General features: G+C 46.8%; 11 protein-coding genes across 11 annotated transcripts; 6 read left to right on the plus strand and 5 right to left on the minus strand.

Moving 5' to 3' along the window:
* Positions 1–798: 798 nt before the first annotated feature.
* On the minus strand, positions 799–1762 carry COCSADRAFT_37689 (uncharacterized protein; the record flags this gene model as incomplete). Its single annotated transcript, XM_007702769.1, has 4 exons — positions 799–1054; positions 1091–1256; positions 1364–1406; positions 1759–1762. 4 exons carry the CDS (start codon positions 1760–1762, stop codon positions 818–820), a joined length of 450 nt encoding a protein of 149 aa, XP_007700959.1. The 3' UTR covers positions 799–817.
* Positions 1763–2822: 1060 nt separating this feature from the next.
* COCSADRAFT_93360 (uncharacterized protein) lies at positions 2823–3149 on the plus strand (the record flags this gene model as incomplete). The annotated part of the gene is made up of 1 exon (XM_007702926.1): positions 2823–3149. A coding segment is annotated over one exon (327 nt), but the record flags the coding sequence as incomplete, so codon positions are not given.
* A 4709-nt stretch (positions 3150–7858) lies between these two features.
* Positions 7859–8576, plus strand: COCSADRAFT_92806 (uncharacterized protein; the record flags this gene model as incomplete). The annotated part of the gene is made up of 2 exons (XM_007702927.1): positions 7859–8313; positions 8375–8576. The coding sequence occupies 2 exons, from the start codon at positions 7859–7861 to the stop codon at positions 8574–8576; spliced, it is 657 nt and encodes a 218-aa protein (XP_007701117.1).
* Positions 8577–10188: 1612 nt separating this feature from the next.
* On the minus strand, positions 10189–10839 carry COCSADRAFT_27266 (uncharacterized protein; the record flags this gene model as incomplete). Its single annotated transcript, XM_007702742.1, has 1 exon — positions 10189–10839. One exon carries the CDS (start codon positions 10837–10839, stop codon positions 10189–10191), a length of 651 nt encoding a protein of 216 aa, XP_007700932.1.
* A 667-nt stretch (positions 10840–11506) lies between these two features.
* On the plus strand, positions 11507–13226 carry COCSADRAFT_27267 (uncharacterized protein; the record flags this gene model as incomplete). The annotated part of the gene is made up of 5 exons (XM_007702743.1): positions 11507–11624; positions 11680–11923; positions 11995–12514; positions 12550–12876; positions 12900–13226. The coding sequence occupies 5 exons, from the start codon at positions 11507–11509 to the stop codon at positions 13224–13226; spliced, it is 1536 nt and encodes a 511-aa protein (XP_007700933.1).
* A 1350-nt stretch (positions 13227–14576) lies between these two features.
* Positions 14577–15279, plus strand: COCSADRAFT_358696 (uncharacterized protein; the record flags this gene model as incomplete). Its single annotated transcript, XM_007702928.1, has 2 exons — positions 14577–14652; positions 14701–15279. 2 exons carry the CDS (start codon positions 14577–14579, stop codon positions 15081–15083), a joined length of 459 nt encoding a protein of 152 aa, XP_007701118.1. The 3' UTR covers positions 15084–15279.
* Positions 15280–15591: 312 nt separating this feature from the next.
* COCSADRAFT_27269 (uncharacterized protein) lies at positions 15592–16773 on the minus strand (the record flags this gene model as incomplete). Its single annotated transcript, XM_007702744.1, has 1 exon — positions 15592–16773. One exon carries the CDS (start codon positions 16771–16773, stop codon positions 15592–15594), a length of 1182 nt encoding a protein of 393 aa, XP_007700934.1.
* Positions 16774–17841: 1068 nt separating this feature from the next.
* COCSADRAFT_358698 (uncharacterized protein) lies at positions 17842–18650 on the plus strand (the record flags this gene model as incomplete). The annotated part of the gene is made up of 2 exons (XM_007702929.1): positions 17842–17985; positions 18018–18650. 2 exons carry the CDS (start codon positions 17842–17844, stop codon positions 18528–18530), a joined length of 657 nt encoding a protein of 218 aa, XP_007701119.1. The 3' UTR covers positions 18531–18650.
* Positions 18651–18713: 63 nt separating this feature from the next.
* On the minus strand, positions 18714–19485 carry COCSADRAFT_182125 (uncharacterized protein). Its single transcript, XM_007702930.1, has 3 exons — positions 19269–19485; positions 18824–19201; positions 18714–18773 (listed from the first exon to the last, which is right to left on the minus strand). Exons 1-3 carry the CDS (start codon positions 19409–19411, stop codon positions 18755–18757), a joined length of 540 nt encoding a protein of 179 aa, XP_007701120.1. The 5' UTR covers positions 19412–19485; the 3' UTR covers positions 18714–18754.
* A 2244-nt stretch (positions 19486–21729) lies between these two features.
* Positions 21730–23258, plus strand: COCSADRAFT_172200 (uncharacterized protein; the record flags this gene model as incomplete). The annotated part of the gene is made up of 5 exons (XM_007702931.1): positions 21730–21977; positions 22074–22538; positions 22563–22584; positions 22662–23098; positions 23222–23258. 5 exons carry the CDS (start codon positions 21730–21732, stop codon positions 23256–23258), a joined length of 1209 nt encoding a protein of 402 aa, XP_007701121.1.
* A 1766-nt stretch (positions 23259–25024) lies between these two features.
* COCSADRAFT_161338 (uncharacterized protein) lies at positions 25025–25616 on the minus strand (the record flags this gene model as incomplete). Its single annotated transcript, XM_007702932.1, has 2 exons — positions 25025–25492; positions 25539–25616. The coding sequence occupies 2 exons, from the start codon at positions 25614–25616 to the stop codon at positions 25025–25027; spliced, it is 546 nt and encodes a 181-aa protein (XP_007701122.1).
* Between the last annotated feature and the right edge of the window lie 1200 nt (positions 25617–26816).

Genomic DNA, 26816 nt, shown 5'->3' on the forward strand with positions numbered 1-26816 from the left:
GCTGCTGCTGCTGCTACTACTACTTCTACTCTTGGACGATAAAGTAGCGCACATAGCGCCTCTCTCGGAAAAAGGTCTGTACCTTAATAGGCCTCTATAGCTAGGCTGCGTGCTTAGCGTACGAGATAGCTAAGGTAGTTAACTAGCGGGTAAGGTAGATACTATACTACTAGTTTACATGCTTCTATATGTACTTGCGGCTTATAATAATAAAGCTACATATTATATTATAGCAGATTAGTGCATCTTCTAGCGCGCTAAGATCTAGTAATGGTGGTGTGTAGGGGGTAGGTAGAGGCACTTAGTCTAGCGATAGAAGAGAGAGGTTACTATACGCGCTTAGTAGCGCTCTTCTCTCTACTATTGATAGCTTATGTTGGCGCTTAAGATGCTCGTCTACGCCACGAATAGCACAGCGATGCTCGCGGCAAATAAGAACGTAGTAGGTAGGTAGATAAGTAAGTATAGTAGGCAATGGATATAGATATAGATATAGAGAGAATAATTCTATTTAATTATATTATATTGTATTATGTTCTATCGTGTCGCGTCGCGTTGCGCCGCGTACTCCGTATCTACGTAAGATAGTAGTGAAAGTAGCGAAGTAGTCTAGAGTACCCCTCTAGTCGGGGGCTTATAAGCCGGGAGGTGTAGATATAAGGGGAACTAAGCCCCCTTATCAGGGGGGGGTGAATGTTGGACCCTAGGAGGCCTTAATGGAAGGGATCCATGGGCCGTGGGGGGTTGGAGGGGGGGGGGGGTATAAGTTGGATTTGGGTATTATATAAGACAACCTAACCCCAGTCTATTAACTATCCTACACTTTACAACTATAGTCCTCTCTACCCTCAATATCTTCTCTATAGTCAGATCTTACCGCCATCGTCACTGTCCTAAGTATACCCTCTTCAGAATTATCGTCTATACAGTTATCCTCGGGAACCTCCGAAGTTGTCACCATTGTCACAATGCCCTGATGCTGATCTTGCTTATGATGAGATGTGGGCCAATTAGTGCTTGCGGTCTCACCGTGAGCATTCACTTTCGTACTAGACTAGGTGCTATTTTGTTGCGGTATTCGAGATCCAACGGTGGAGCGGTTCGTGATATGGGTGCTGTTCAGTGTATGGTTTCCTTCAGCATACCGTCCATCACGTTTGTCAGAACTACTGCGCATAACTTTTGAAATTAGAACCGCTATCGAAAGTTCGATGTTAAGTTTGACGATATAAGCAACAGGGGCAAATTGCACATAACTGAGGAATGATGTTAGTTTTGAGTTCGGCGCAAAAGATAAATGTCAATGAAACTAGAATACAGGCATGAGAGAAGAGGTTTATGAATGATGGGAGAGAAAATGTACCTGTAGCCGTCTGGCAAGCTTAATAGTCCCAAAAGCAATACATCTATGGACGTGGAAACGAGCACAATTGCTGTATTAAACCGGAAAAGTCGCATATACTTCGTTAATCCGTTGGCGATAAGTCGGTATCGTACCAGGTATAAGAAATATATGTTGAGTGCTAAAGCAACGATAAGGAAGAAAGACTTCTCGACCCGTTCCCAGACGAGATTTACGGCAATGAAAGTTGGGCCTACTTTTATATGCGCAGGAATCTAAATGCAACTAACAGAGATGTTGACAATGCCAATGATTATAAAGAGAACCTATTTGAGCAACCGGGCTTTCTTTTTGTCGACTATAATCAGACTGACACGATTAGCAATGATCAGCGGAAGAAGTTGTGTTTGTAACGCCCATAATATTACTATATTTTGTCAAGTTCAGCTAACGTTAATTAGACTTTTGGAGGTTCTTTGGGTGCACTACCTACCAGTACCGAGATAGAAGCAAAAACTTGTAAATAATAGTTAGTTAAGGCTCTTGAAAGTGAAAAAAATGTATGGGATCTGCCACATAACAATAGAAGAGACTGACCTTGGCGGGATAATTCCACATAGGTACAGATACGTCATGACAGCAAATATGAGATTCACTATCGTGTCTATCCATATCATGTAGAGGTAGGCGTTGTGTAAGGTCCGCGTGCGTTGCCATATGCTCCAAGTCTGTTGCAATGCTTTCCCTGTAGTAGGCAAAAACAAACCCAAAAAGACGCCAAAGAAGATCGAGTAGATTTCCATTTTCGAAACAGTTGAATGTATTAACAATCGTCTTACTCGGGCCCAACGGCTGCTGTAGCAGAATTTCAATGAAATTGCCCGTGCTCCGCATGGGCCTATCACCTTAACGATAATATCACCTTAATGATAATACGTAGCTTTTAGTATATACATGCACCACAACAATGTATAATTAAATAAACTTGAATACGCATATTATTTTTAACATGCCTAAGATTAATCGGAGAAAGTCTGTATATAAAGAAGAGGTGGTAGCGTTGCAAAAGCACGCTGAAGCGTTACGCCTACTCTATCAACCTAATATCAAAAGCTATGCAACTACCCACAACTTGCCATATCAGCGCCTGCGACGCGCCTATCTTGGACTTTCGAATCGCTGTAATCGCGCTAAGCCACCTGCTTTATACTAGCTTAATAAGTCTTAAGATTTCGCTCTTGAGCGGTACCTTAATGCTATCGATAATATTGGCTTTAGTATTTATCGTGGACTAGTTGAGCAGCAAGCAAATTCACTCCTTAAGGATGCGTATGCAGGACTAGATGAAGTTGCGCCTAAGGTTGGCAAGCTTTAGGCACGACGATGGCTCGCAAGGCACCCGAAATATAGGCGTGTAAAGGCAAAGTTAATTAAGGTCTAGCGTAAGCTTACCTAGGAGCCAGCAGCGCTTCTTAACTAGTATACTAGGCTTAAAGACCTTATCGACGAGCGCGGTATCTTACCTAAAGATATATATAATATAGATAAGACAGGCTGCCGTATTAGTATTGCAAAAGAGCAGTACCTATACACCAAAAATAGACATACAGTCTTTATCTATAACGCCAACAATCGCGAGCTTATTACACTTATTAAGTGTGTCCGGGGCACAGGCGAGGTCATTCCGCCTCTTATCATCGTTAAAGCTGCTACTATAATAGAGCATTGGATCGTAGATCTACCTAATGAGTATCTTGTAGGCGTGTCTAATAGTGGTTATAGTAACGACAAACTTGCATACGCCTAGATTCAACACTTCAACAAGGTGACAAGCCGTAGTCGCCATAGAGCTTAGCGCTTATTACTAATAGATAGGCATAAATCTCACTATACGAAGCAGTTTTATCAGTTTGCTAAAGACAATAAGATACAGCTCTTTGCCCTCCCACCTCATACAACCCACCTCCTCTAGCCTCTAGATGTGGGTTACTTTCAACCGCTCAAGTAGTATCACGGCAAGACGCTGGAGTACGCCTCTCGTACAGGCTCGCGCGACATTAACAAGGCCGACTTTATAGCTACAATAGAGGAGATCCGGCGCTTAACGTTTACAAAGTCTACAATCTGCTCAGGTTAGCGCTGTACGGGCATAATACCGTATAAACCTAAGATCGTATTAGCGCATCTTCGCACCCAAGAAGGTTGCTACTCTAGCAATAGTGACCGCTCAGCTACACCACCACTACCACTTGTACAGCGCGCCGGTACACCTCTTAATATATCCTCGCCGCCTCCACTTATCTCATCACCATCTCGAGCGCCTGTGCGACGCTTCCACCGCGTTAAAATCGACCTCGAGACGGCACAGCTAGTGCGGCGGCCTTAACCACAAGGTGCAACACCAGAACCTGAGGATCCTAAGCCTGGCGACGCTACTTAGCACACACCAAAAACTGTACGACAGATCGAGTTACAAGAGCCGTTTATTCGCGCCGTAATCTAGCAACACCTCCCCCATCAGGTTACGGCCGACATAATCCGTTACCTTCGTGGCGTCTCAGCTCTTACCCGCAACGCTGAGGGCTTCAAGCGTAAGCTGCACAAGACTAAGGCTGCTATCCTTACTAAGGAGGAGCGAAGACGTCGTAAGAAGCGGGTTATAGAGAGTAAAGGTAGCGTAATATACGCTGAAGACGCGCGGCAGATGGTACAGCAGCGCCAGGTCAATAACCTCACTCGTCTTAAGGTGGAAATAGCTACGAAGCGACTTCGTGAGGCTATAGTTATTTTCAATAAATAGAGACGTATCTTCCCAACTATACGGAACTTTAGCCGTAAGTATACTAAGCGTATAGCAGCCGGTATTATAACGCAGCGCGATATTACGCGCTGGCAATATATTAACGCTGACGATAGTAACTATAACATTAAGGCCTTAAGAAAGTGGGAATTAATACTTCAAAATAGTAGCTCCAAGTATCGTGAGGGTACTATAACAACGGACCGTACACCAGCTATGTGGGTGGCGTATAATGTTCGTCAGCTTGTCGATCCATATACGAAACTCACGAGCCACCATCTTACTACAGCTTTACTATCCACTACGCTGTCACAGGACCGAGAATGCTTTACTCAGTATACTTAAGAAGACTACGCAGAATCTACTTCTACAGGGTCGTGTATTGAGGTCGATACTACTATTAATATGGCTCGTAAAGCTATAGTGGATGGTAAAATCGATATAAGTGATAGCGGCGACAGCGACGATAGCAGCTACTGCAATAGCCCAATTTCGATAATATCGGACTAGGGTGTGCTTTGTTAATGTGTCTTTGATTTCTGAAATTGTAAAAATTATATTTTTGTATTTATTTAGCTTAAATTTACGATTGAAAAATATCGTTATCATTGAGGTGATATTATCGTTGAGGTGATAGGCCCGTGCGGAGCACGGGCAATTTCATTGAAATTCTGCTACAGCAGCCGTTGGGCCCGAGTAGCCACCCTACTTACCTAATGTCAGATTGTGATGGTTTTCAAAAACGGGTGTAAAACTGTGATAACAATCTGTGATAATTATGGATGGATTGAATTGATTCTTCTTCCTCGTTCCTTTACTCGAGGCGCGCCTGCGCGCCTCTTGTAGCGCTGTCTTGTTATTACTTTTTGTGTAGGATAAACTCATTGTTTCAGCCTCGGCTAGGGGTTCGGTCTTGGCGGTAAGCTCCCATTGGCTGTACACAGAATCCGGGTGCTGGAGTCCCTACCCGGATCCTATGGATTCCGCTACTGGATAAGTAGGAGGTCTTCGAAAATGGCTTGCGCGAGGCCTAGTTGTTAGGGGTGAAGAGGCCTTCGAACGAGTATGCATTGACCTATACTACAGAAGAAGAAATATGAAGAGAGTGAAGTTGTTGTACAACACCTCTCTTTATACTTTTACTTCTACGTCCTTCGTACAAGTAAGGTTCTATAGCCAGGTGGTGTAGCGTGGGCACGTGATACAATCACGTGCTTTCACTCATCACAGGCGCAGCCCATTACACTAGTTAGCTAGTTATACCTAATTCTTTAATCACTAAGCTAATTACGAGTATGCCGCGCCGCGTCAACGCTGTACGAAAGGCAAGAGGATATTAAATAAAATATTAGGAACTATAGATTTAATTTGTATATCTTAAAATGAGTTTTAGATATGATTTGGTGTAACTAGTTATGTACACTGCGTTGAAGTTTTGCAAAAAAAGTGGTGATGGTGGCCTGTGCAGGAGCGCGCACGAACTTTTGACGCGGCGCTGTATATGACTCTTAATTCAATACGTTGTTATACAACAAAGCCGAGCCATCAGCTTGATCAGAGACCTAATCCTGCCTGAAGATTAAGAGAGCAGATGTTAAAAGTTTCGCACATTCAAGGACAGCGGTAAAGCGCACGAACTCATGTAGACCACAAGGTCTTAGGATCTTAGGATAGCTGCTAGGTGAGCATATAAGAACAAGAGTTCGCTGAAGCTTATATTGACAGCTCCTTGTGTCTGCGCATTACGCGAGCGTCCTAAGCGGCGAGGCATTTTCTTTTGGGTCTTACGCACACATTTAGATTGCAAAGTTAATTTACCCGTCGGTACACCTTATCCATACAATCTATCAGTAAAGTCTGCTTACTTGCTTCTAGCTGAGCGTCAGCATTTAGGATCATTCAAACCATATTATTCATTCTCTGGCCAAGTTCGAGTGTCTTCGCTGCTATCAGAACTCAAACTGCATCAATCAATCACAGTTCTGTAAGTAGGAAAACTCCACGTCGCGTTAGTCGCAGCAGGTACAATGTGTCGTATTTCTAACCAAGCACAAAGGCCTTGTCAGCTTTGAGCTGGTCTCACGGGACTGTTTCAATAGTCCTGCTTTCTTTGCGAATAACATGAAACCTACCGACGAAAAGAACCGCTGTTTACTCTGTGAGAAACACCGGTCCAGTAATGCCTCACGCGAACCAGGGTGGAGTGCGCAGATTTGCAGAAGACCGAAATGTGCGGAAAGCAAACGTCTACTCAACCGCCTACTGCAGAAGATCTCGGAGTTAGAAGGCAATGCTGGCGGCCGACCCTTTGAGATTCATCACTACCGCCATTTCAGCCAGCATAGCGAAGCTGACCCGGATCGAACGCATATCCACTGCTCAGAGCTTCATGTAGAATCACTTACAAGAAATCCTGGGTTACTATCGCGTCATGGAACACGTGCACGAGTGGGAGAAGTTACGGAATCGTACGGTGACAGTGGTTTACAGCGCTTTGCCGGAAGTATGTGACAGACTGCAGTCAGGATATTTGCCGTGGTGGGGCGAGGTTTAGATTATGCAAGTGAATCGATCAAGTATAAGCCACCCCCACTTGATAGAACTAGATCCACCTTGCGAGAGCTTCTCTAAAGTATTGCTCGCGCGATGTTGATCGAAGCTACATAGTACATTTCCGTAGTTCCTCAAGTAATAAATGATGCCTTGGAAGTATGACTTAGCAATATATATACTTCACCGTGGAGTCCTAGCTATGTACGAAAAATCAGGTCTTGATAGCGGACAGAATAGAGATGGGCACGAGCGAGAAACCGATAACTAACTAACCCTTCTCTATAACATCAAAAGAATCGAACTGCGCTACACAGCTATTCATGACTAAAAATGTTACGATGTTTGTCTGAATTTTATTCGAGCGTGTCAAAGCTATGCTAGGAGCTTCGCTGCTGCTCTTCCAAACAATTAAGCGTACAAAAGCTTCATTGGTGGGGAAACGATCTTGTGGGAGCATGATAACTACAGTAGGTGGCCAAGGCACTACTAGTGCTTACGTAGTAAGTCTAATGCCTTGCCATAACAAAAAGCACTAAGGGTTCTTTAGGGCCACTATGTGTTTGATACCCACCGGAAAACGAGACAATAGGCTGTAAGATGAATAGACTTCAACTGATATGTAACTAGAGACGTCGCTGATGTTGGCCCAAATGCGCTGCTGATGGCCACTAGCGGAAGGAAGGAGCAGCTTCCTGTGCGTTCTTACAGGCGCCAGTGGCCAATCCTAATTCTACCTACCCTTCCTAGTTGGCATGCCACACTGGAAAAGAGCTTCACCAAATGACGAAGACCTGTAAGTACTCGGCAAATACAAAAGACCACATGCGTAAGGTAAGGGACAAAAGCGCATAAAATGCGGGCCAGCAGGGCAGCATCCCAGTCGGCTTACGGATAATAGCCGAGGGTCTCTTTCAGACAGGGCACGGTCGTTTCTCGAAATAATTATATTAAAGGAACGAACTTACGCTTACAGGCCGTTGCTTGAGAGTATCCAACATAATTCCATGAAGCTGTAGTTTCAACAATATGCAAACAGCACTGTGTTTAGTGTTGCAGCTAGATTCCTTTATGAAGCTATACAAACTCCCAAGGCTATATGAATTTACAGTCACCGACCCTCTCATCAGCCCACACACACATTCCTTCTTTTTTACCAGCCCGTCATGTCGTATGGCCCTAACGAACCTAGCCAACTACCTAGTCTCATTAACTATGTTACTGAAAGAACCATGGTCGCAATACGCTCATGCACGTTTGCGCCTGGAGTAGAGGAAACTTGCCTTCCCTCCATTGACGATTTCATATTGTACGTCGTTACACGTTCCTATACCACACCTCCAGAACTTATCATGTGTGTCGTGTATCTCTCACGGTTTCAGGAACGCCTACCCCCCACAGGTGTCACAATGCGGCCGTCTACTCCTCACCGCATTTTCCTAGCTGCCTTGATATTGGCGCACAAGGTTTATAACGATGATAGTGTAAACAACACTTGCTGGGCTGAGTGCAGTGGCTTTCCTGAATACGACTTCGCCGGCTTCTCGAACGTGGAGGTCAATCTGATTGAGAAGCAATTCCTGGCACTTCTCAACTGGAACGTACACATCAGTGCTGATCTGTACGAACTCATCAGCCAAGCGATCTACTCCGCAATCTCTAGTCCGCCCAAGTTGGTAGAGACAGAGCCGTGTTGGGCTTGTAACTGTTGTGTCTGCATCAATTGGTGGAAAAGCTCCGCACAGGAATTGTGGCATTGCTTCACCTGCTTTATGCCGAGCTACGATGAAGTCGAGATGCATAATAAACTACCCTCCGTGCAATGATCCCACGCACTGCAACGTCCTCTTATCGACCAACTTTTCATCGCACCGTACTACATGAGTGGTATCGCTTGTTCGCGATACGCTAGGGAATAACAAGGGAAACCCGATGATCAATACTTTTTGAACTTCTATCACCCGTAGCGAGCAGATGTTTGACTGGCGCAAAGTTCATTCTCCGCGTGACCTGACAGATCATGTTGGTCGTGGTTTCGCTGCAACTACAGCGTAGGACGGTGCAGCCAGACACGGATCAAAGAACACCACCACCTCTAAGTTAGGAGCCTTTGCTGTTCATATCACGGATTCTTTGTTATAAGTAGAGGGTTTTTCCAGACTGACCTGTATTTAGTTTAGCTAAATTACTACACTCTGGAGATTAGAGACTGCTGTCCACTTTTAACCTTGAGGTGCTTGTCTATTATGTTGTTCGTGATGAAATACAACTGTACTCTCGCTCAATCGCAATCCCTAGCCCAAAAAAAAGCGCACGGTTCCCGCTGCTAAAGTGCGGGCGCACCTAGTTGGGTTTACGTCGCAGGCTACTATATGAAGAAATACAGTAGTTGTTATATTTTACGAAGGCGTCAACATAGTGAAACCTAGTAGTTAACTAGCCAATTTTTTTATCAACCTTATTGACTATTAGAAGAACCTGGGTTGTGGTGGCGTTGAAAATCCATGTTCAAGTCGGGCATTTTTGGTCAGGAAAGCCGCTTGTTTCGTCGCGGATTTCAATCTACCGAGAGCTGTGACTGCTTCCCTCAAGCAGCTGTGATTAATCGAGCGTCACATTGCAAGGATAGTGGCGCCCCAATTCACTAGCTTAATCGGTGTTAGCTCTAATTTCAATGGGTGTGGCGTGTTGTTCGTGGGATCTCTTATGTGAGGCTGTGCCCAGTACGGAGTACTCTCAGATCAGAATGGCAGGCGACCCGGAGTGATGCCACTGCTACTGCATTTTACGCATGGACTGATCCTGATAGCTCTGTGCAGACAAGTTGTGTGTGCTGCAATATGTTGCAGATTCAGCAGTACCGCCTCTACATGGTTCGCGCAAGTCAAGATCTGCGAAAGAGCTTACGCATAAAATGGCGTTTATGGGGCATAAGCAGTTGCCACATAAATTTGTGCTCCGTATCATGGATTCATTAGTCTGGGTATCTACATAGAAGAGCAGCGGCAAGGCGCTCAGAAACCAGTACTAATTGAGCAAGTCGCCACTAGCGTAGGATTCGAGGGCGTCTGTGAAGAAACCGGAAGCTGCCATCGTTTAGTCGCCGCTAGCGCTTGCTCTTGAACTGCCGCGACGCAAACTGCAGGGATCTTCACAGCCGTTGACGTTGCCTACGGAACGATTAGGCGCTAGGATGGCAGCCCACTTAGATCAATTTTTTTTCGCAATCCAGCCTGCTCTCACAACTTTGCCTTATCCTTCCTAAGCAATGGGCGCCATGCGCTACGAAGTAGCAATGTATGCATGTTAGGTTGACAGCATCAACAAAGCCTTTCACTGCTGCATAAGTCCAATAGCGATTGACCATGAGAGCAAGTCACTTCCACCTGCAGTACATTATGATGCATCGCAAATATGATTGATATTTCTTTAGCCCGCTATGTAGATTCTGCTAAAAAGCTAGGGCCACACGTGTCGCCCTTCACTACGGAACTTGCTAAGACATAGTACGCATACATTGCGAACACCTGGGCAGTACAGCTGTTGACTGATTGTTGATATGTTCGTTGTCGACGATAGGTACCGCATGTAGACCTCCACGTCCGTGCAATGTTTTATCTGACATGCTGTAATAATCAGATCTCGGATGGTGACCATCGATAGCGACCGGTCCAGGCTGCGTCTCTTCTCTAGGAGTTTGAGAATATGAATTTCTCCGTGTGAATAGCGATGAGTCCGATTTCGGTCCGGGAAGAAGTCGTTGTTGCGACGAAGTGGCTATGTTGTGATGCGTGGCTTTTAACGGCGTGTCCGCATGGTAAGACTGGAGGGACGGCAAAGTTGGACGCTGAGATGAATTAATTGTCTCGGTCGCGCTTTTTTCCTGGGGAAGCAGTCTTTTCGCTTCTTCCACGATCTTTTTCATGTTCTCGTCCATGATCTCTCTTTCTAGAATTAGTCCCAGTACGGCGAAAGGGGAAAAATGTTGTAGAAAAACGTACGGCTTTATCCACAACACATGAATTGATACCCACTCGCCGTTCTCTATGAACTGTATCCACATCGGGTGTTTTGGGTCCTGGAAATAGGGCCTACCATCGCGTTTAGAATACTGAACATAGTCAAAATTTACTGTTATGTAAGTCATCCTGACTGTTTCCTGATTGTTATCCTCAGGCAGGTAATGTCTTCAAATAGAGCATTCCCATTATGAGTTCTTGCTCTGCTAGATCCTGCGGCACAGTTCTGCGACGCGAACATGAGCCCAATGTGGCACATTGAGTATGACGACGAACGACGGTTGGGGATATTGACCAGGGGTGGGTGGCTCCGTAAGCAGCTTGGAACATCGCTCATGCCAGGCGGTCAAAGCGTCATTGCGGCTCGGTTAATAGTACTATGTCTCGCAAGACCTGCTTTCCGTCTGCCCCATAAGCAGCTTACAAGAGCTAATAGGCAGGACAGATGAGGCAGGATTGCCGTCCCATAACGCTAAAACGGCCCTAAGCATTTGCATAGGGTAATTTGGCACTCATGTCCATCACAGCTATGGCAGGTCATCATCTGCGTTATCGTGACGAAGACCCTGTGATGCAGCCAAAGCGCTGAATGGCATCGGCAACATCAGCGCCGGAGATGAACTTTAGCTACTCCCACAGTATCCACAGACTAAAACGAAAGCATGCTAGGACGAACGGAAACACCATCATGCGTGTGCGCAGGGAAACGCTATGCTAAGAAGTGCCGTTTGTTAAGTAGCTCGCTCTATGCATTATTGGGCCATTCAGCCACTGCGCTCTTATGTGCACTGGAACATGTGGATCGTTTATCTAACAGTCGCAATTGGCTTCCTGTTTGCCATCGTCACGCGGGAGCGTTCGCGCCGCGCTACTAACGGCCTGCCGGAAGGCCCTCGGGGCTACCCTTTATTAGGTATGCCCTTGCTATTGTCCCGCTGCTCGTGTTGGAATGTCTAACAAAGATTCAGGATGCTACACCTTCCTGAAAACATATCCTGAGCGAACACTGCATAGGTGGGCTCAAAAATACGGATCGCTTTACTCGTTTATGGTCGGCAACCAGCGCTTCGTCGTGGCGTCAGATCTTGACATTGCGAAAGATCTCTTTCTTAGTAAAAGATCTATCTGTTCCGATCGCAAAGAAACCTTCGTCAAGAGCCAGACAATACTCAAGGGCAGGGGTATCACGTCCACTTCGTACGGGGCCATATGGTGAGTCCCGTGTGCTTATGTTCACCTATGCAATTTCCTGATCACAGCCTGATACTGAATCCAACACGTAGGCGTAGACATCGCAAGATAGCGGTAATCTCGTTAGAGCGGCAAGACGTCAACCAGCATATTGGCGTCCTCGACTCGCAGACAACCAAAATGATTCGAGCGCTGTACAAAGCCAGTGCAGATGGCGAGCATGTAAATCCCGAAGCGCACATTAATCGATGCTCGCTCGACTGCATGCGCGCAATCACATTCGGCTCTCTTGGAATTCCTGCCACGGATTCACAAGTCCTAGACCTCTCGCGCAAGTTCATGACCATGACTGGCCCTATGACCAACCTAGTTGACTTTCTCCCCTCATGGCTACAGAGAAACGTCCCATGGGAAACGAAGCGTCGCGGGAAGGAACTGCACGCCACACTCGTAGACATATACGGTCGTCAAGTCAAGCGGATTCAGCATGATATAGAGAACGATGTGCATGTCGAGAATTGTTTAGTCAAAACCATGATTACTAGGCGAGAAAGAGACCAGCTAGATGATCTAGACATGACCATGCTGGCCTCGGCATTTATGCTGGATGGCGTAATTACGACAGCATTGATCATATAGTGGTTTAGCGCAATAATACCTCTCACCCTCGCGTACGACAGAGGGATCATGAAGAACTTGACCGCGTTGTTGGCCGCAGCCGCCCTCCCAATCTGGGAGACGAAGCCAGTTTGCCCTATTGTCGGGCCATTGTGAAAGAGTTGGAGCGCTGTCACAATCCATTCTGGCTGGGTGTTCCACATGCGGTGAGCCAAGACCTCGTGTACAACGATAAGCGTATTCCAGCAGGGTCGGCCCTGATACTGAATACGTGGACCATGCATCACGATCCAGCAAGATGGTCCAACCCCCTAGAGTTCAATGTAATTCATCCTTGCTCTCGTAAGAACATCATGGTAGGACTAACGAAAATTGCTAGCCTGACCGCTACCTCAATGATGGCCTTTCTTCTATCGAGTCCGCAAGACTGGCTAATCCGCGTATGCGCGATCACTGGACCTTTGGGGTTGGTCGACGTATCTGCCCTGGAATACTCGTTGCCCAACGTGAAATTTGGCTCGCCGTAGCAAAGATGCTATGGGCATTTGACATGGCAGAAGTGCCAGGCGAGCCTATCGACCTGAGCAAGTACAATGATGTTAGTGGACGGAGCCCTATTCCATTCAAGATTTTGCTTCGGCCTAGGTTCAAGAAAGTCGACGAGGTCGTGGCTAAAGCCGAGGCAACAGCTGATTGGGCTGCATGATGTTGCTTCTGTCGCAACCGTAAAGAAGTTGCCCCATAGGGATGCCGAACATGTTCTGCATTTGGATATAAGCTACCACTTATTATAATGGTAGAAGAAGTAGCTTACAAATCTTATTTTCGCGAGTGGTTACGGGCTCAAACGAAGCAAGCACTACAAAGCTTTACCTTTACTTAAATATCTGATTCTGTAGGCTCTACGCTACCACAGTATTGAATGTCGCCCCTTTATGGCCGCTGGTTACTATCGGTGTACACCGTTCTCCGGTGATAGAGCAACTAGGCCATCCATGATATCGTCCCTTGCGTGCATTAGGAGACAAGAGATAGTCGCTGCCCGAAGGACTGTCCGTGTGTCTAATGTTTTCGTTCGTGTATAGGATTAATGAATCATTACCTACGTAATATGTATAGTTACATTTAATTCTCCAATATTACAGGCACACTAATAGCCCGTAAACGGCACTGAAGAGAGGCATGCGATTAGCTATGTTGTATTGTTTTAAGGAGAAGATGCTCTTTGACCCCGATTCTGCCTGAGTGCTAGCTATAAAACTGATTGGCAGTAGTGGTGGTAGTGATAGCTGGTGGCTGGCTGCGGTGTGGCCAGCATTGGTGTTCGTCATGAGATTTGACACCATCCCAAAGAAGTATCTTTAACACCCTGGCTGCTTGGCAGATATCGGACGAATAGCCATCAAGATTCTTATTGCCAATCAAATCACAGCCTGCACTGTTTTGGAAGCTCTTTAAGTCATTGTAATAAGCAGCTGACAAAGTTTTATATGCTGACAGCTGATCAGCGGCTCTGCAGGAACATGCAGAGTTCTGAGCTCTGCTCGCCAGCACGATGGTCGTGATCTCTTGCTTACGCATATGCCTGACCCGCTTTTGAGTATGTTATAGCGGCTGCTACGCTTCTGCCCCTACTACGAGTCACATAGTCCAGCGTAATGACGATCACAAGCTACGATAGTAGAATAGTCATTTTCAACTGTAGTGACGTATCCGGAATCATGAAAAACTGCATGCTGACTATAATGCGCAGTAAATTGTCGATACAGTTGATAGCGATTGCAGCTTCACCCTTACGCGCAGCTGCGCAGCATGCTAGAGCAGCCCCACCTTCTGTACATAGCTTAGCGCTAGCAATCAGCTGAACATGATTGGTCAATATTCAGTCTCAAAGATGACGAAACTGTTATAATGCTGCCTGCAGGGGTGAAGCTGCAATCGCTAATCACTGTACGCTCGCGCCGAGGGACAGCAATAGAAAAAACAGAGATGAAGCTAAGAGAACTATGTTTCGCACACACTTATCTCAACACTCCTACGAGATCAATAGTATGCCATGCTGGTTGAGACATCTGCAGAGGAACATCTCGCACGCCGCAGGGAACAAAACCGTATCGCCCAACAAAAACACCGTACGTTACGAAACTGATGGATACAATGCAATTCTCACGCTGCTTTAGGTAACCGAAAAAAGGAAGGCAGAGAGAAAGCCCAATCTCGTGGCAAGAAAAAAGCTCCCACAAAGCAGCGCACGACACTTCAGAAATTAAATCGGACGGCGCCCACGCAGCAGTGCCAGTATGAAACGGCATTAGCAGGTGAGAGCGATTACTCAACGCCCGTGCAGAGCCACGGTGACATCGCTGGGCAACAGGTTTCAAATACATCGCTGAGCCCCCGATGGAGCCCACCAACAATGGTTGTGTACACTAGTCCGTTCGAAAAGGGCTACAAGCTAATGAATGAGGGGCTTGCCTGCGAATGTACGGAGACGGCGGGTACACAGAAAGATGAGGGTAAGCAAGGGAAGGAAAAGGTCGAATGTGTCAACAGGGACGAGTAATTAGCCATGCTCGGTGCCATGAGTTTGGCAACGCCTTGAGAATGCAAGCAACGGGTGCGGGTATCGGGCTGTATGGAAGTCATTGGAGCAGCATGTGTGATATTATGGCAAATCACTAGATTTACCCGATAGGGACTGGTACCTTGTCAACCTACTGTACTCAGGCTCCCGCAAGATTCTCTCTCTACCAATCAAGATCTTGTTTACATAGCTGTTTTGCCTGCTCGTTTGCATTCGTATTGGGCTTTGGCATTGTGCCATAGCATGTGGAATGTCATCGCATATGAAAAATTGGAAATCACAAAGCAAAATGAGTTTTGCAAGGTAAATATCATGCGCTATATGTATTAAGTCTTATCCCTACCTTCCGCTGTAGCCCGCAAGCCTATACTACAATACATATGCCTCGAAGCAGTCAGGGTACATAAGACACACGGCCAACACTACAGAGTACATGAGAAACGGAAAGGAGCCTTTAAGGAATCCTGCGATTGTGAGTTACTTTGCTTCAGTTGTCTTGTAGCGAGGACTTACGTGAATGAGCCGGCAGCGACAACCACAGCGCAATACTGAGAAAGCACAGTGCGATACCAATGCGACCGCTCTGAGGGTTCAGGTCGTGGCCCACGAGCGTGAATAATGGCCTGATGAAAAAGAACGTCTGCAAAGTGGACTGACAGAGGCTCGCCCACGGCCAGTACATGTCACCACGGTAGGCAAGGCTAACGTCCGCAAGATGGTCCACAGTAGTCACCGCGAGAGGAAGAATGGCAAACTGAACGAAAGATCTGCTCGCAAAAATGGGTTGGTCCGCCATCCATGCCGCATCTCGCATCTGTTTCCATAGGTTGTATACCAGATGAGCGGCCACGATCTTCAGCGCGACCAAGCTGACTAGCAGTACCACCCACTCAACATCGCTGTGAGTGTTGTACCTCTTGCTTACTGTGTCTCGGTACCTTTCCGCATGCCAGTACCAAAAATAGCAAGTGAAACCGGCGGACAAGAGAAAGAGGACAGGAACCCCCCGAGATAGCCACGGGCTGTCTCCTGCAGCAGCCCTTAGCAGTGGCAGCGACTCAAGCTTGACTGCATGTGTGAAGAGCGCGATCAAGGCCCCACTTCGAAGAAAAACTTTAGACACATTCATAAGAATATTGGTGTATGACTGCATCCCAGGTCCTCCAGTATGGAGGTTGTAGAGGGCAAAGCAAAGCGCCCCTGCTACTAATGGCTTCGCATAAACACATCCAACCAGGAATGTATTGGCCGTGACAGTCGCGTTCTCTTTGAGCAGCAATCTCGTGAGCTCAAACTCGGCAAGTGGTCCGGTAACAAAAGGCATCTGTGATGCGATGACTGCCAGCGTCCGATTTGATACCGACAGACGCATAAGATGATGAGTGATGATCAAGATGCAGTCGATTACAACGGCGAGCCGGACCACTCCTAGCGAGATAGACAGAAGAGAGTCCGCATCGTCTAGTCTTAGATACTCAACAACCATGCTAACTGCTACCGTGTAGCTGAGAAGAACGCGGTGAATAGTAGATGTCTCGTGAAACATATCCTCCAGAGCCCACATTGCATGTCGTCTCAGCTGCTTGAGTTGGTGTGTTACCGTTCGAGTAGGGGGAGGCGATTCATATCGAAATCGGGATCGGGATCGGGATTCAGGTTGGTTAGACATGTTGGATCTTGCAGTGATATCGATAAGAGATTGAGACAATTTAGGTTGTTGGACACGCTACGTAGTGAAAGAGAAGCGCGTAAACAGATTTTGGCACAAAGACGAGAAGAACCTTATAACGAGGCAATCATGTAGTCTAAAGCATTCTCGAGATTGCATGGGCTTGTGATGGTCAGCGTGCTTCTACACAGCTGACAGTCCGGACGCAGTGAGATATCTAGCCGTCTTCTAATGGACTGCTGACGCGTGCGTGGACACGAATGTCAAATGAATGAAGTGGGCTTCATGCATCAGCATAGGTCACTCAAAGCACAGTTTCGCAGACCACAATGGGCAGTGATGGCGCTCTGAACTACACCCGCTCGATGTTATCCTTGGTGCGATCCGCATTCCTGCTCGAAATATCTTGCGTTGGAGTTTCAGCTGCATTAGCGTGATTGCTGGATATCCAGGGAAAAAAGGGAAGGAGAATAGGGAAGTACGTTCTAGAGCCTCATTAAAAAGACAGATCACAGTCTAGAGCCACAAATGATTGATGACGCGTAAGTAGATTTCCTGAAGATGCTCTAACGAAGCGGCATTAGGTCGGCAACAAGCTGGCCGCCCAGATGTTCGATGCGTCATTGGTTCGGCAGTGCAAGCACCTATATCCCGCATGCATTATGCCTGGTTCTTTGTGACGACCAGGACCTGCGGGGGTGTCTGTGCTTGCCCCACCAGCGTCTCCCAAATTAGTGGGACGTTGAGATCCACTACGTACGCCAAATTTCAAGACCCGCTTGCTTGAGGGCTCATACTGTGACTGACATGGTGCTGTAGCCGTGATTCAAACTGATTATGCTTACGCTCACCACGGCTTGCGGATTAAATTTCTGACTATGTTATGACCCATTACGCTAATTCTTGAGACCCACTATACTTGACTATCTTTGCAGCTTAGGTTGCAGTGGAAACAGAATGCTCAGAATGGCTCTGAATTCTCATGCGGCACTTGGTTCGCCCTGTAAATGTGTAGTATTTATCACATGTGGCAACGTTGCATTACGACGAGTTACTTGACAATCCATTATGGCGAACTGGAAGTACAAAACTATATCCCAGGCTAGGGAAGCGCGCAGACAGTGCAATAGAGATGCGCAGAGAAGATACAGAGAGTATGTGTTTAGTCTAAGCCTACTTGGTATAGCTCAAGAGCCTTCTAACTTTGATACAGTAAGATAAAGATGCAGAGACTTGCTCAACAGGCTTCACCTTTAGATAACACAATGAGGGACGAAATAGAAGAAGAGGAACTAACCACGGTTGGATCTCCAGAGGCAAGGGCCCAAGTAGCCTTGGCTGAGGACATCCAAGTCGAGAGAAGAGGATCGAATCCACCCAGGCCATCACTCACTCCATTGGAGCGCGTGGCTAATATCGAACAAAATCTTGATGAGCTCTTGATTAGCGTCGAAGACGCACGTGTTCAGCAGTCTTTGCAAGATTTTGTCGCGCGTATCGAACCCAAGTTCAAAGATCTCGCCAACTGGGTGCACCAAACAGAGCAGTCTGCTGTACGGCAAGATGTGTCCATGCTGAGTATCCATTACAATCCGAATGCATTGGCCGCAGTTCGGGACAAATTGTACAAAATCATGGCGGATACGATCGAGTCACTTAGTACGCAAATATACAGGTTCCGTGCTCAGCATAGGTTTATAGCGGAGATTAATCATCTTAGCGCACAAGTGGAGAATGCCATGGGTCGGGTGGTTTAGATACTGTAATGAATCGAAGTATGCTTCTATTTATATTGCCTCAGTAGCAATTGAACAATCACTATCCCCTCTGTCTTCTGTGCGTCACCTGCTCGCTTACTTAGGCTGATATGCAAAAGCTTTGTGCATGCGCTAACCCTACGACGCAAATCCATAGTGAGAGAGTTACATTGCCATGAAGTTGGCCATAGCTTCTGCGAAGATTCATGAAATACGCGATGCCTTTAGTAGAGATTTGGGCCCCTTGTGGAAACTTAGTGACTCGAAGGCCAATTCAATCGACGTGGACATACCATAGCTGTTCTTGTGCAGAAAGAGAACCATACGGATCAGGGTATTGAGGTGGAACAGGCCCTCGATGCCTGTCTGGCCGGTTAGGGTTAGGGTACGGGTATGGTCTTCGTTGTGGTGGTTCCGATCCATGGTTTTTGACATGATCTTGTAATCTTCTTATGGCCCGCTCCAAATCCTCTAATTGCTTCGTGAACTTTGCCTCTCTCCTCCTTGACTCTTCTTGACTGCTCAAGAGCAATTTTCTAATCTCTTCTTGACTGCTCAAGATCGATTTTTTTATCTCAATCATTAACTGCACTTGTTGCTTCAGCAGTCCCAGCCATGCGGGAGATGATTCGTCGATGCTTGAGTTGGGCGCGTCATTCCTCGACAGATCGCTGAATACGGGTCAGCTGCTATCTCCGAATTCACGAATGCTAAGTAGAGTACGGATACATCGCTTACCCGGATGAATGTGCTACGCCATTACGGTCGCCCACGGGTGACACCTGTGGCTCAATGTTGCTGGTATCGAGAAATCCAGTCTCGGGATAAAGGTGGTTACCCAACATGGAGAAGGAGTCATTATGATGGTAAGGAGGATTCATGGTGGCATCTGACAACAGCGAAGACGATGACTGAACAGCATGGGAGCTCGATATTTGTGCTGTCACCCTTGTCGTGTCGACTGTGCCGCAACACCGTATCGGGCACCTTGTTCTGCAAGAAGAATATTGGGGTGCAATGTGGATACGACTATGGGCTCAACAATGGATCTTCATACAACAATGAGGAGGGCCTAACAGAGGGGGAGCTTGTGATGCGCATTACTTTGATGACATGCGAATGAAAACCCTAGCGCTTTGTGTGCTACCTTCGGGAATGCTGAGCGGTTATGGCTACAGACGTAGCGTCAGCATTATGTTTACGATGCACACGCGCGCATGCATGAACGATCACGTGGATCACGTGGATCAGGGTGATTGCGTCATGGGCGTTTGCCGCGCACGGAAGCTGGGGAATCTGCCGAACGCCTGCCGACACGACTTCATTGTCCGTCATCACCATTATTGAGCACGTCATCACTGTGTATGTCAGCCTCTGCTCGCTATCGCGGCGAGTCTATCAGTTCTGCGTTCCAAGGCCGGCAAAACCATGGGAATACCTTGCTTGCACCATCCGGAATCGCCGTCGTCTCGTTTCCTGGTTCTTTGCGGCACGGCGGCTTCGCGCGATCGAGGGTGGGTGGTGTCGTGTCCGTGCACGTGCGATCCATTGTGTCGGTACCTCGCAACTGGAGAATTATCCTGCAAGCCCGCGGGATAATTGTTGCATATGGACTTAGCAACTCTACCCGCTAGAGACAAGCGTGACAGCCTCCGTTTTTGCGTCTGGGTCCGGGGCTCATCGCTTCGGCAGGTCCGGGGCCGCGCGCTTATATCACCACTCACATGCTGTACTGATGAAATAAAATATGGGCCTTGTGCCACACGTTGTCGTGACACTTGCCTGTCCTGGACGAGGGACAGCACACTAGACGCGCTAACACGCCGAGGTTGTACTACCTGTCAGCGCCGTGCATGTTACCTTCATAATCCTGATTACCATCGGCATTATCAGGGTGCTGTGCCACACTATTGCACCAATTCCAGCCCCAGGCTAGTTGTTTCCACGGTGCGTCTCTAACATTGCAAGAACAGAAGCGGAAAGAATCACACTGCTCAAGCGGCACAGGTAGGAGCGGGCAGAAATTTCGCAAGCGTGCGAACAGCCCATTGGACCATCACTCAGGCCATCCCGTCGTCTTGGATCAGTGGCGTCGTCTGCAAGCCTCTGTTAAATTTTTCCCTCTGCAAGCCTCTGATGAATTTGGCGGCCTCTTGACTCTCTTCGGCCTATAACAGTCGATTCACAGCCAAGTTTTCGCAGACAAGCGCAGTGGGTAGGAAGTGCTATTACCAGAACAAGGAAAAGCATACGACCCACACTGTAGAAATGATTGTACTGTAAGATAGTCGTCATATCCATGTGTCAACCATGATTCATGCGAGCAAATCTCGAAGGGTCAACAAGCCGCGTTGGACTCGAACAATCCACACCCACCACATAGATGGATGGAGATTGCGCAGTACAGTCGCTAGCGATTGCGGCTTCACCCTTACACGCAGCTGCGCAGCGTCTTCGAACAGCCCCACCTTCCATAGAGAGCTTAGTGCGAGAAGTCAGCTACAGAACAACCGATACTATTGGTCACTCCTCAATTTTATGATGACTGGACTTTTGGAATGCTGCTTGCGGAGGTGAAGCCGTAATCGCTAGCGACTGTATTATAGTCTTATAATGGCTAGTGTGAAGCTGTGTACTTTACGCTACTGAAATGTGTCTCCTCGTCAGCTGCTCATATGCCTTCACTCCGCAAGGGTACACTACTCACGCCACATGAGCAGCTTGCGCAGAGAATATGCCGAGTACGGGGTGTCATCACCAAGATGACACTCCAGGCGGCATGTGAGATGGTGTGTAGTGAATGACGCGTCGTGCGAAGCGATTGATCGTCGTGTTTCTCTAACGAACCGTGCACGTACTGCTTCTCGGTTGGAAGCTTGTATCACTAGTAAGCGGCATAGAAGAGCCTATACAAATAGACTTAGGTGTCATCAGTTCGCTGGCAAATAGCTGATGCTTGTAGTGATATTCGCAGTCATAGAGCTAGCTATATGAGACTGCTTCCGTTCCTAGTGAAGCACACAAGCTCACAAAGCACCTCACAATGATTGCACCAGTTGCTTTACTTTTTGTCAGCGCCCTATGGGGTCGCAGTGAAGCACAGTCTAGTGATGCCTCTGCGGCGTCCGTTGTCGAGCAATATTGCTTTCCCAAATCCGGGACTCCTTTCCCTACAGATAGTTTATAACTCTCAGTCACCATGATGTACAGTGGCATGACACTCACTACTACTCCCTTGACCTTGACTATGTGCGAGATGGGGCTGCCGACAGGCAGTCCTGGCGGATCTGTAAACACAGCAACTGTCTCGCGTCTTACAGGCGCACCGCCTCTTCTAGATGCTACAGACGCTCCTACAGATAGCGCTTCCGGGTTAATTAGTTCTACTCTTACCCTAAGTGTGGCGGTCTCTAGCTCTATTGTCCCTATAGCGAGCGATGGTACATAGTCTATGGGTTCCGTGCTAGAGACTAACAGTCCCGCCACTCTAATCGTAGACAGTAGTGGCGGTTTCTCTGTTAGCTCTACCTAGCCTACCGTGAGCCCTGGTGCAGATGGTATAAGTAGTGTTGGTCAATCCATCGTAGGTCCTAGTGTAAGTGACATAAGTGACACTACTCAACGAGTCAGCGATGCTGTCTCTTCCATTCTGCCTACAGGCTCTTTCTCTAACACTGGAGGACCTAGCACTCCCGTTGCTACAGCTGGTACGAGTAATATCTCTGGGGTGAGTAGCGTTGCAGGACTCTCGCCTGGCGGTAACACACCCACGCAGATAGGTCTTAGAAGTGAAACCACTTTTCCGGCCAGTACGCAGACTTCTACTTCGGCAGGACTCTATAAACCCACAGGAGTATTGCTAGGAATGGATTCGAACCCGCGGAACGGCACAATTAGTCTGTCTCCATTATCTATCGACGCTCTTAAACTGGCGCTTTTTCTGAAGAATCTTGGTGTTTGGGTATTCAATGAAAGTAGGATAGTTGAGCTAAGTTCACTTAGCGCGAGGTAGGAAGAAGGGGGTTTGGCCAGCCTAGTCGCAGATATTGCTGTGGTAAGTCATCCTGCTTCTATACATTGCTAAGGAATTTCTGCTGATATGTACGCGCTAAATAGTAAGAGCAGACATAGTTGGATACTCTACGGACGCTGCTCATCCAGTCAGGAAATATGGACGTGCCATCGTGTAAATACGATTTGCTAAAGAATATGACTGAACTCAGCTTCCTTATGGTTACGCTAAAGTCTATCGATCTTGGCGTCTTTATGTCGATGGCGGAGGCGGCGGATCGGCTAGTTGCTATCTTGCTGTCGAGTATTGCGAGTGTAGACGCGAAGTATATTGCTCTTCTCGGCGATCACACACACTATAACGCGAGTGTACAGTCTTTTGATACGCCGGCGACTCCAGCTTGGGCCTACAACATCGCACTGCGGTATTCTCAGCCAGGATCTTGTAGTGTGCAGCTGCCACTACCTATCTTGCCGAAGCTCACAATTAATAATAGTACATCCGCCCATGTGCAGCCCGGTACTAAAGTTAACGTAGAGTGGGGTGCTGCCGCTATGTATACCCTCGACCAGGTGGGAAGGCGGGCGTGGGTGGCTTGGGTAAATCAGGTCGCTCAGCCTATATTTACTCCACTGAACTTGTCCGATGGAGGTTTTGGAGACACGATGGTGCTAACTAGCCTCTCAGGCACCGCTTTTGCCGTCCTAAGACCCTAGGTAGGGCTCACGAGTATTACCGATCTAACGGCGGCTACGCTGGCAGGTCCAGTGGTGGTTAACTCGCAGCCGTGATATCACATAGGCCATCATCATATCTTTGCACCTTGCTAGCTTTGTTCTGCGTATTTTGTGATTGCGTCGTGGTATACTTAGAGTCTGTAACTAGGTAGCTAGGATGTCCGCGTGGAAAATATACTATGTAAATTCTGATTAGTTAAGTTATATTCCGTTGTCTATACATCATTGTTGTAGGGCATTCGAAAATCTCTTGAAATACTATGATCGAATGTTTATGTAAGAACAGAGGTTGATCTTAAAATTAGAGAAGCCTGTAGTTAGCTTTGCTACGGTATTTTTACGAAAAAGATAGAATGAGTTGATATTAATCCCTCAGACTAACCTAGTAAGCACTCTGAGACGAGATGGTTTGCAACTCGTACCTTTGGAAAATTGAGTGTGTGACTAAACAAAGTTATAGCCTATTTGGAGAGATACGCAGCTGTTAACTACCAAGCAGAGTGGCTTTTAAGTAGGGTGATAGTACGTATGGAATTGGGTATTCGTTCATCTTCTCCTTTAAACTATTGACCGCGCTTTTGCGGGTTGACATGTATTAAAATATGCCTTAGTATCCCTCTTAACGTCTATATTGCTTGACGGAAATTCCTGTATGCCGGAACCGGCCAATCAGCTCGTTTGAATATGAATCACGGACTTCTGACTAGAACTTGCGAACTAATTGGCCGGTTCCGGCACACAAGGATTTCCGTCGCGGAGGGACGCACATTAGAGATTCAGATACTAAAAAGAGAAGTAAAGATATTGGAGTTAATTATGCTGGGGTCTGTTACCATTTAGTTATTAAGATTATGGATGCCAGGATATAAAGCCGAGTCCCAGTCTTTCGCCTTCAAGCCTATCCTTGTCGAATGACGCACAACGACATATCAGTCGTCTCTACTCCCTAATGAACTTCAACATTGATTACTACGAAATGGTCTTGCTATTCTACATCCCATGCGGTCTCGATAAAACCAATCTCCAAAGACTCGCACGCATATCCGCCCTGCGTTTACGGCAGTGATCGGAATGGTCTGGGGTGGTACAGTTCATACCGTACCAGTCCCCCAAACAGTAGCCAGTCTTCAACTAGTAGCACCACTGATACGTTCAAGGCTGGTAGGAATGGGCTCGACATTGTATTGGGGAGAAAGGAAATGTGTATATTAAGAGATTACATACCAAGCCTGATAACACTCAAATGCATACAACCAGCGATATGCAATCCACGTTCGTTCATCATCATGGAGTGTTGTCATCGTGGGCTTTCCCCTGTTTCTTAGAATTCTTTCTTATGATCCCGTAATCATTTCAAGATTTTGCAGACTTTTTTAATTCACCCGCACTGCGAGTCAGAGTGAGGTCTTTTACATCTACGGCATTTTCGAGAGATGCGTTGCGAATGTTTGAGATTTCTAAAGAAAGGAATTTCTGGCTCTCTTTCGTTGACTATAAAACCAGAGACGGTAGTTGCAGTTGGTGTTCCGAGTCAGTAGACGATCCTACCACATTGAAAATGGGGAGGGCGAGGGGACTACCGCTGCCGGCTGTCGAGACCCGTATGTTGGGCACACATTGCCTTCTCGAATGATTGATGCACCATTAGCCAAAGTCTTCAGAGATTCATATCGTGAGAAACATCTAATTTATCACGATTTTGCTGAGGCTAGCTTCCACTAAATCATAAGACAGAATCCCAACTTCTATAATGGCTGTTGATGGCTCCCTATAGCATAGTCTGGATTCGGACGAGCAACCTCCTTGATACCTTGAAGGATATCCGTTTCAAATTTTCGAAGAACATTTCTTTTTGTGTCCTGAAGGTCGACATGTATTCCTGCTAATACTTGTCCAAAGACATCCCTGAACATGTTTGCCTCCTTGTACTGTTTCAATTTCTCTTCGTACATGGATTTCTCGTGTAGTAGTCTTATCAGTTGATCGTTCAATATCTTGACTTCACCTTTGAGGCGGTTCACCTCTTTCAATATCTGTTTGATGTCTGGTACGTCTCCTACTTTATCAGGAGGTTTATCCGTGGTAGAGCAATCGCCAACAATTCTTCTGGCTTGAGGCAGTGTAAATTTTCGCTTTTTTCCGGTTCTTGGTTTTTGAAATTGTTCTTCGTCTAAGCTCGTTTCGGCTTCAGTGTCGCGCACATATTCGTCGTACTTGGATATGTTAGAATACTCTTAGTGAGGGACAGTTGTTACTCACTTTTTTTCCGGTGGAACCACCTACGGATCTCTTTTGCTTTAGTTCAGGATTTTGCGGCATTGGAGACGGAGAACTCATTTCGATGAAGGGAGGGAAATATGAGCGATGGTTGTAGAGCAGCTGGTAGGATATACGGACTCCTTATATACCTTCACCTACCCCTGGACACGATGCAGGCAGCAATGTCAAAAACCGCCTCCTGCCGTCTCTATCTTGGCTGCAATGCCACCCCCTTGATTAAGTCCCCTCCCCTGTTGCTGCCATGAACGGCCGAGCAGGCCTGACCAACAGCAGAGCAGGAAGCAGCACATCCATGCTATGGGGCTGAGGATGGTGTGACTATGGAGGCTGGTTAAATTTCCACCACTACGGAGCGTCCCCGTCGTGGGCCTTGTCTTGTCCCCAAGCAGTTAGAAGGAGCTGGCTCGATCCTGCTTCTTCCCTTCAGCTGTTCATCTGATTCCCAGCACGCCTTGATAGAAACTTCTGAGTACATCATTTGTATGTATAGACTGCCCTTCTTTTGAACAGTATGCCTTTGACGGCCAAATAGAAGACTTTAGCGAGATTAATGCGGGCATTCCACAAGGCAGCCCAGTATCTCCAATCTTCTTTCTAATCTACATTAGAGATCTATTCCACCAAATAGATGGATTTCAGCTCTCCTACATCGACGACATCTCCATCACAACCTCATCAACGTCCATTAAGAAAAACGTTAAGATACTACAACAGGAGGTTAAGAAACTAGTTACTAAAGGAAAAGAACTAGCTATCGAGTTCGATATAGCGAAAACAGAGCTAATCCACTTTACAAAGAAGAAAGAAAGAAAAGAAATCCCCCTAGAGCTCCCTAGTAAGGAGAAAATCTACCACAAAGATACGATTAAGTGGCTAGGGGTACACCTCGACAATAAGCTATCCTTTCAAGGACACGTAGCTATTCGAGCTAGCCAAGCAAAAACAGCTTTTAATAGACTAGGGAGACTAGCGAATATAGACCACAGTCTATCCCCCTTTGCTATTAGACAACTATATCTAGTATGCGTTACGAGCATTGCAGACTATAGGTCGCCAATCTATTGGCGCAACCAGAGCTTTATTAAAGATCAGCTTCAGCTGCTACACAACGCAGCTTATAGAAAGGTACTAGGAGTATTCAAAACAGCTCTAGCTATCCCAATAAGTATTAAAGCTAGCTTGCCGCCACCAGCCATACGGCTAAGCCAAACAAACCGAAAATACGCTCTACGAGCTATACAACTAGCCCAAACCCAT

This window comes from Bipolaris sorokiniana (genome assembly GCF_000338995.1).
Source record: "Bipolaris sorokiniana ND90Pr unplaced genomic scaffold COCSAscaffold_9, whole genome shotgun sequence".
NCBI lineage: Eukaryota > Fungi > Ascomycota > Dothideomycetes > Pleosporales > Pleosporaceae > Bipolaris > Bipolaris sorokiniana.

Coding starts and splice junctions, on each gene's coding strand:
- COCSADRAFT_182125 (XM_007702930.1), bottom strand. CDS start 19,411: ATGAATCCTCCTTACCATCATAATGACTCCTTCTCCATGTTGGGTAAC. Junction 19,202..19,268: donor GGCGTAGCACATTCATCCGG/GTAAGCGATGTA, acceptor ACCCGTATTCAG/CGATCTGTCGAGGAATGACG.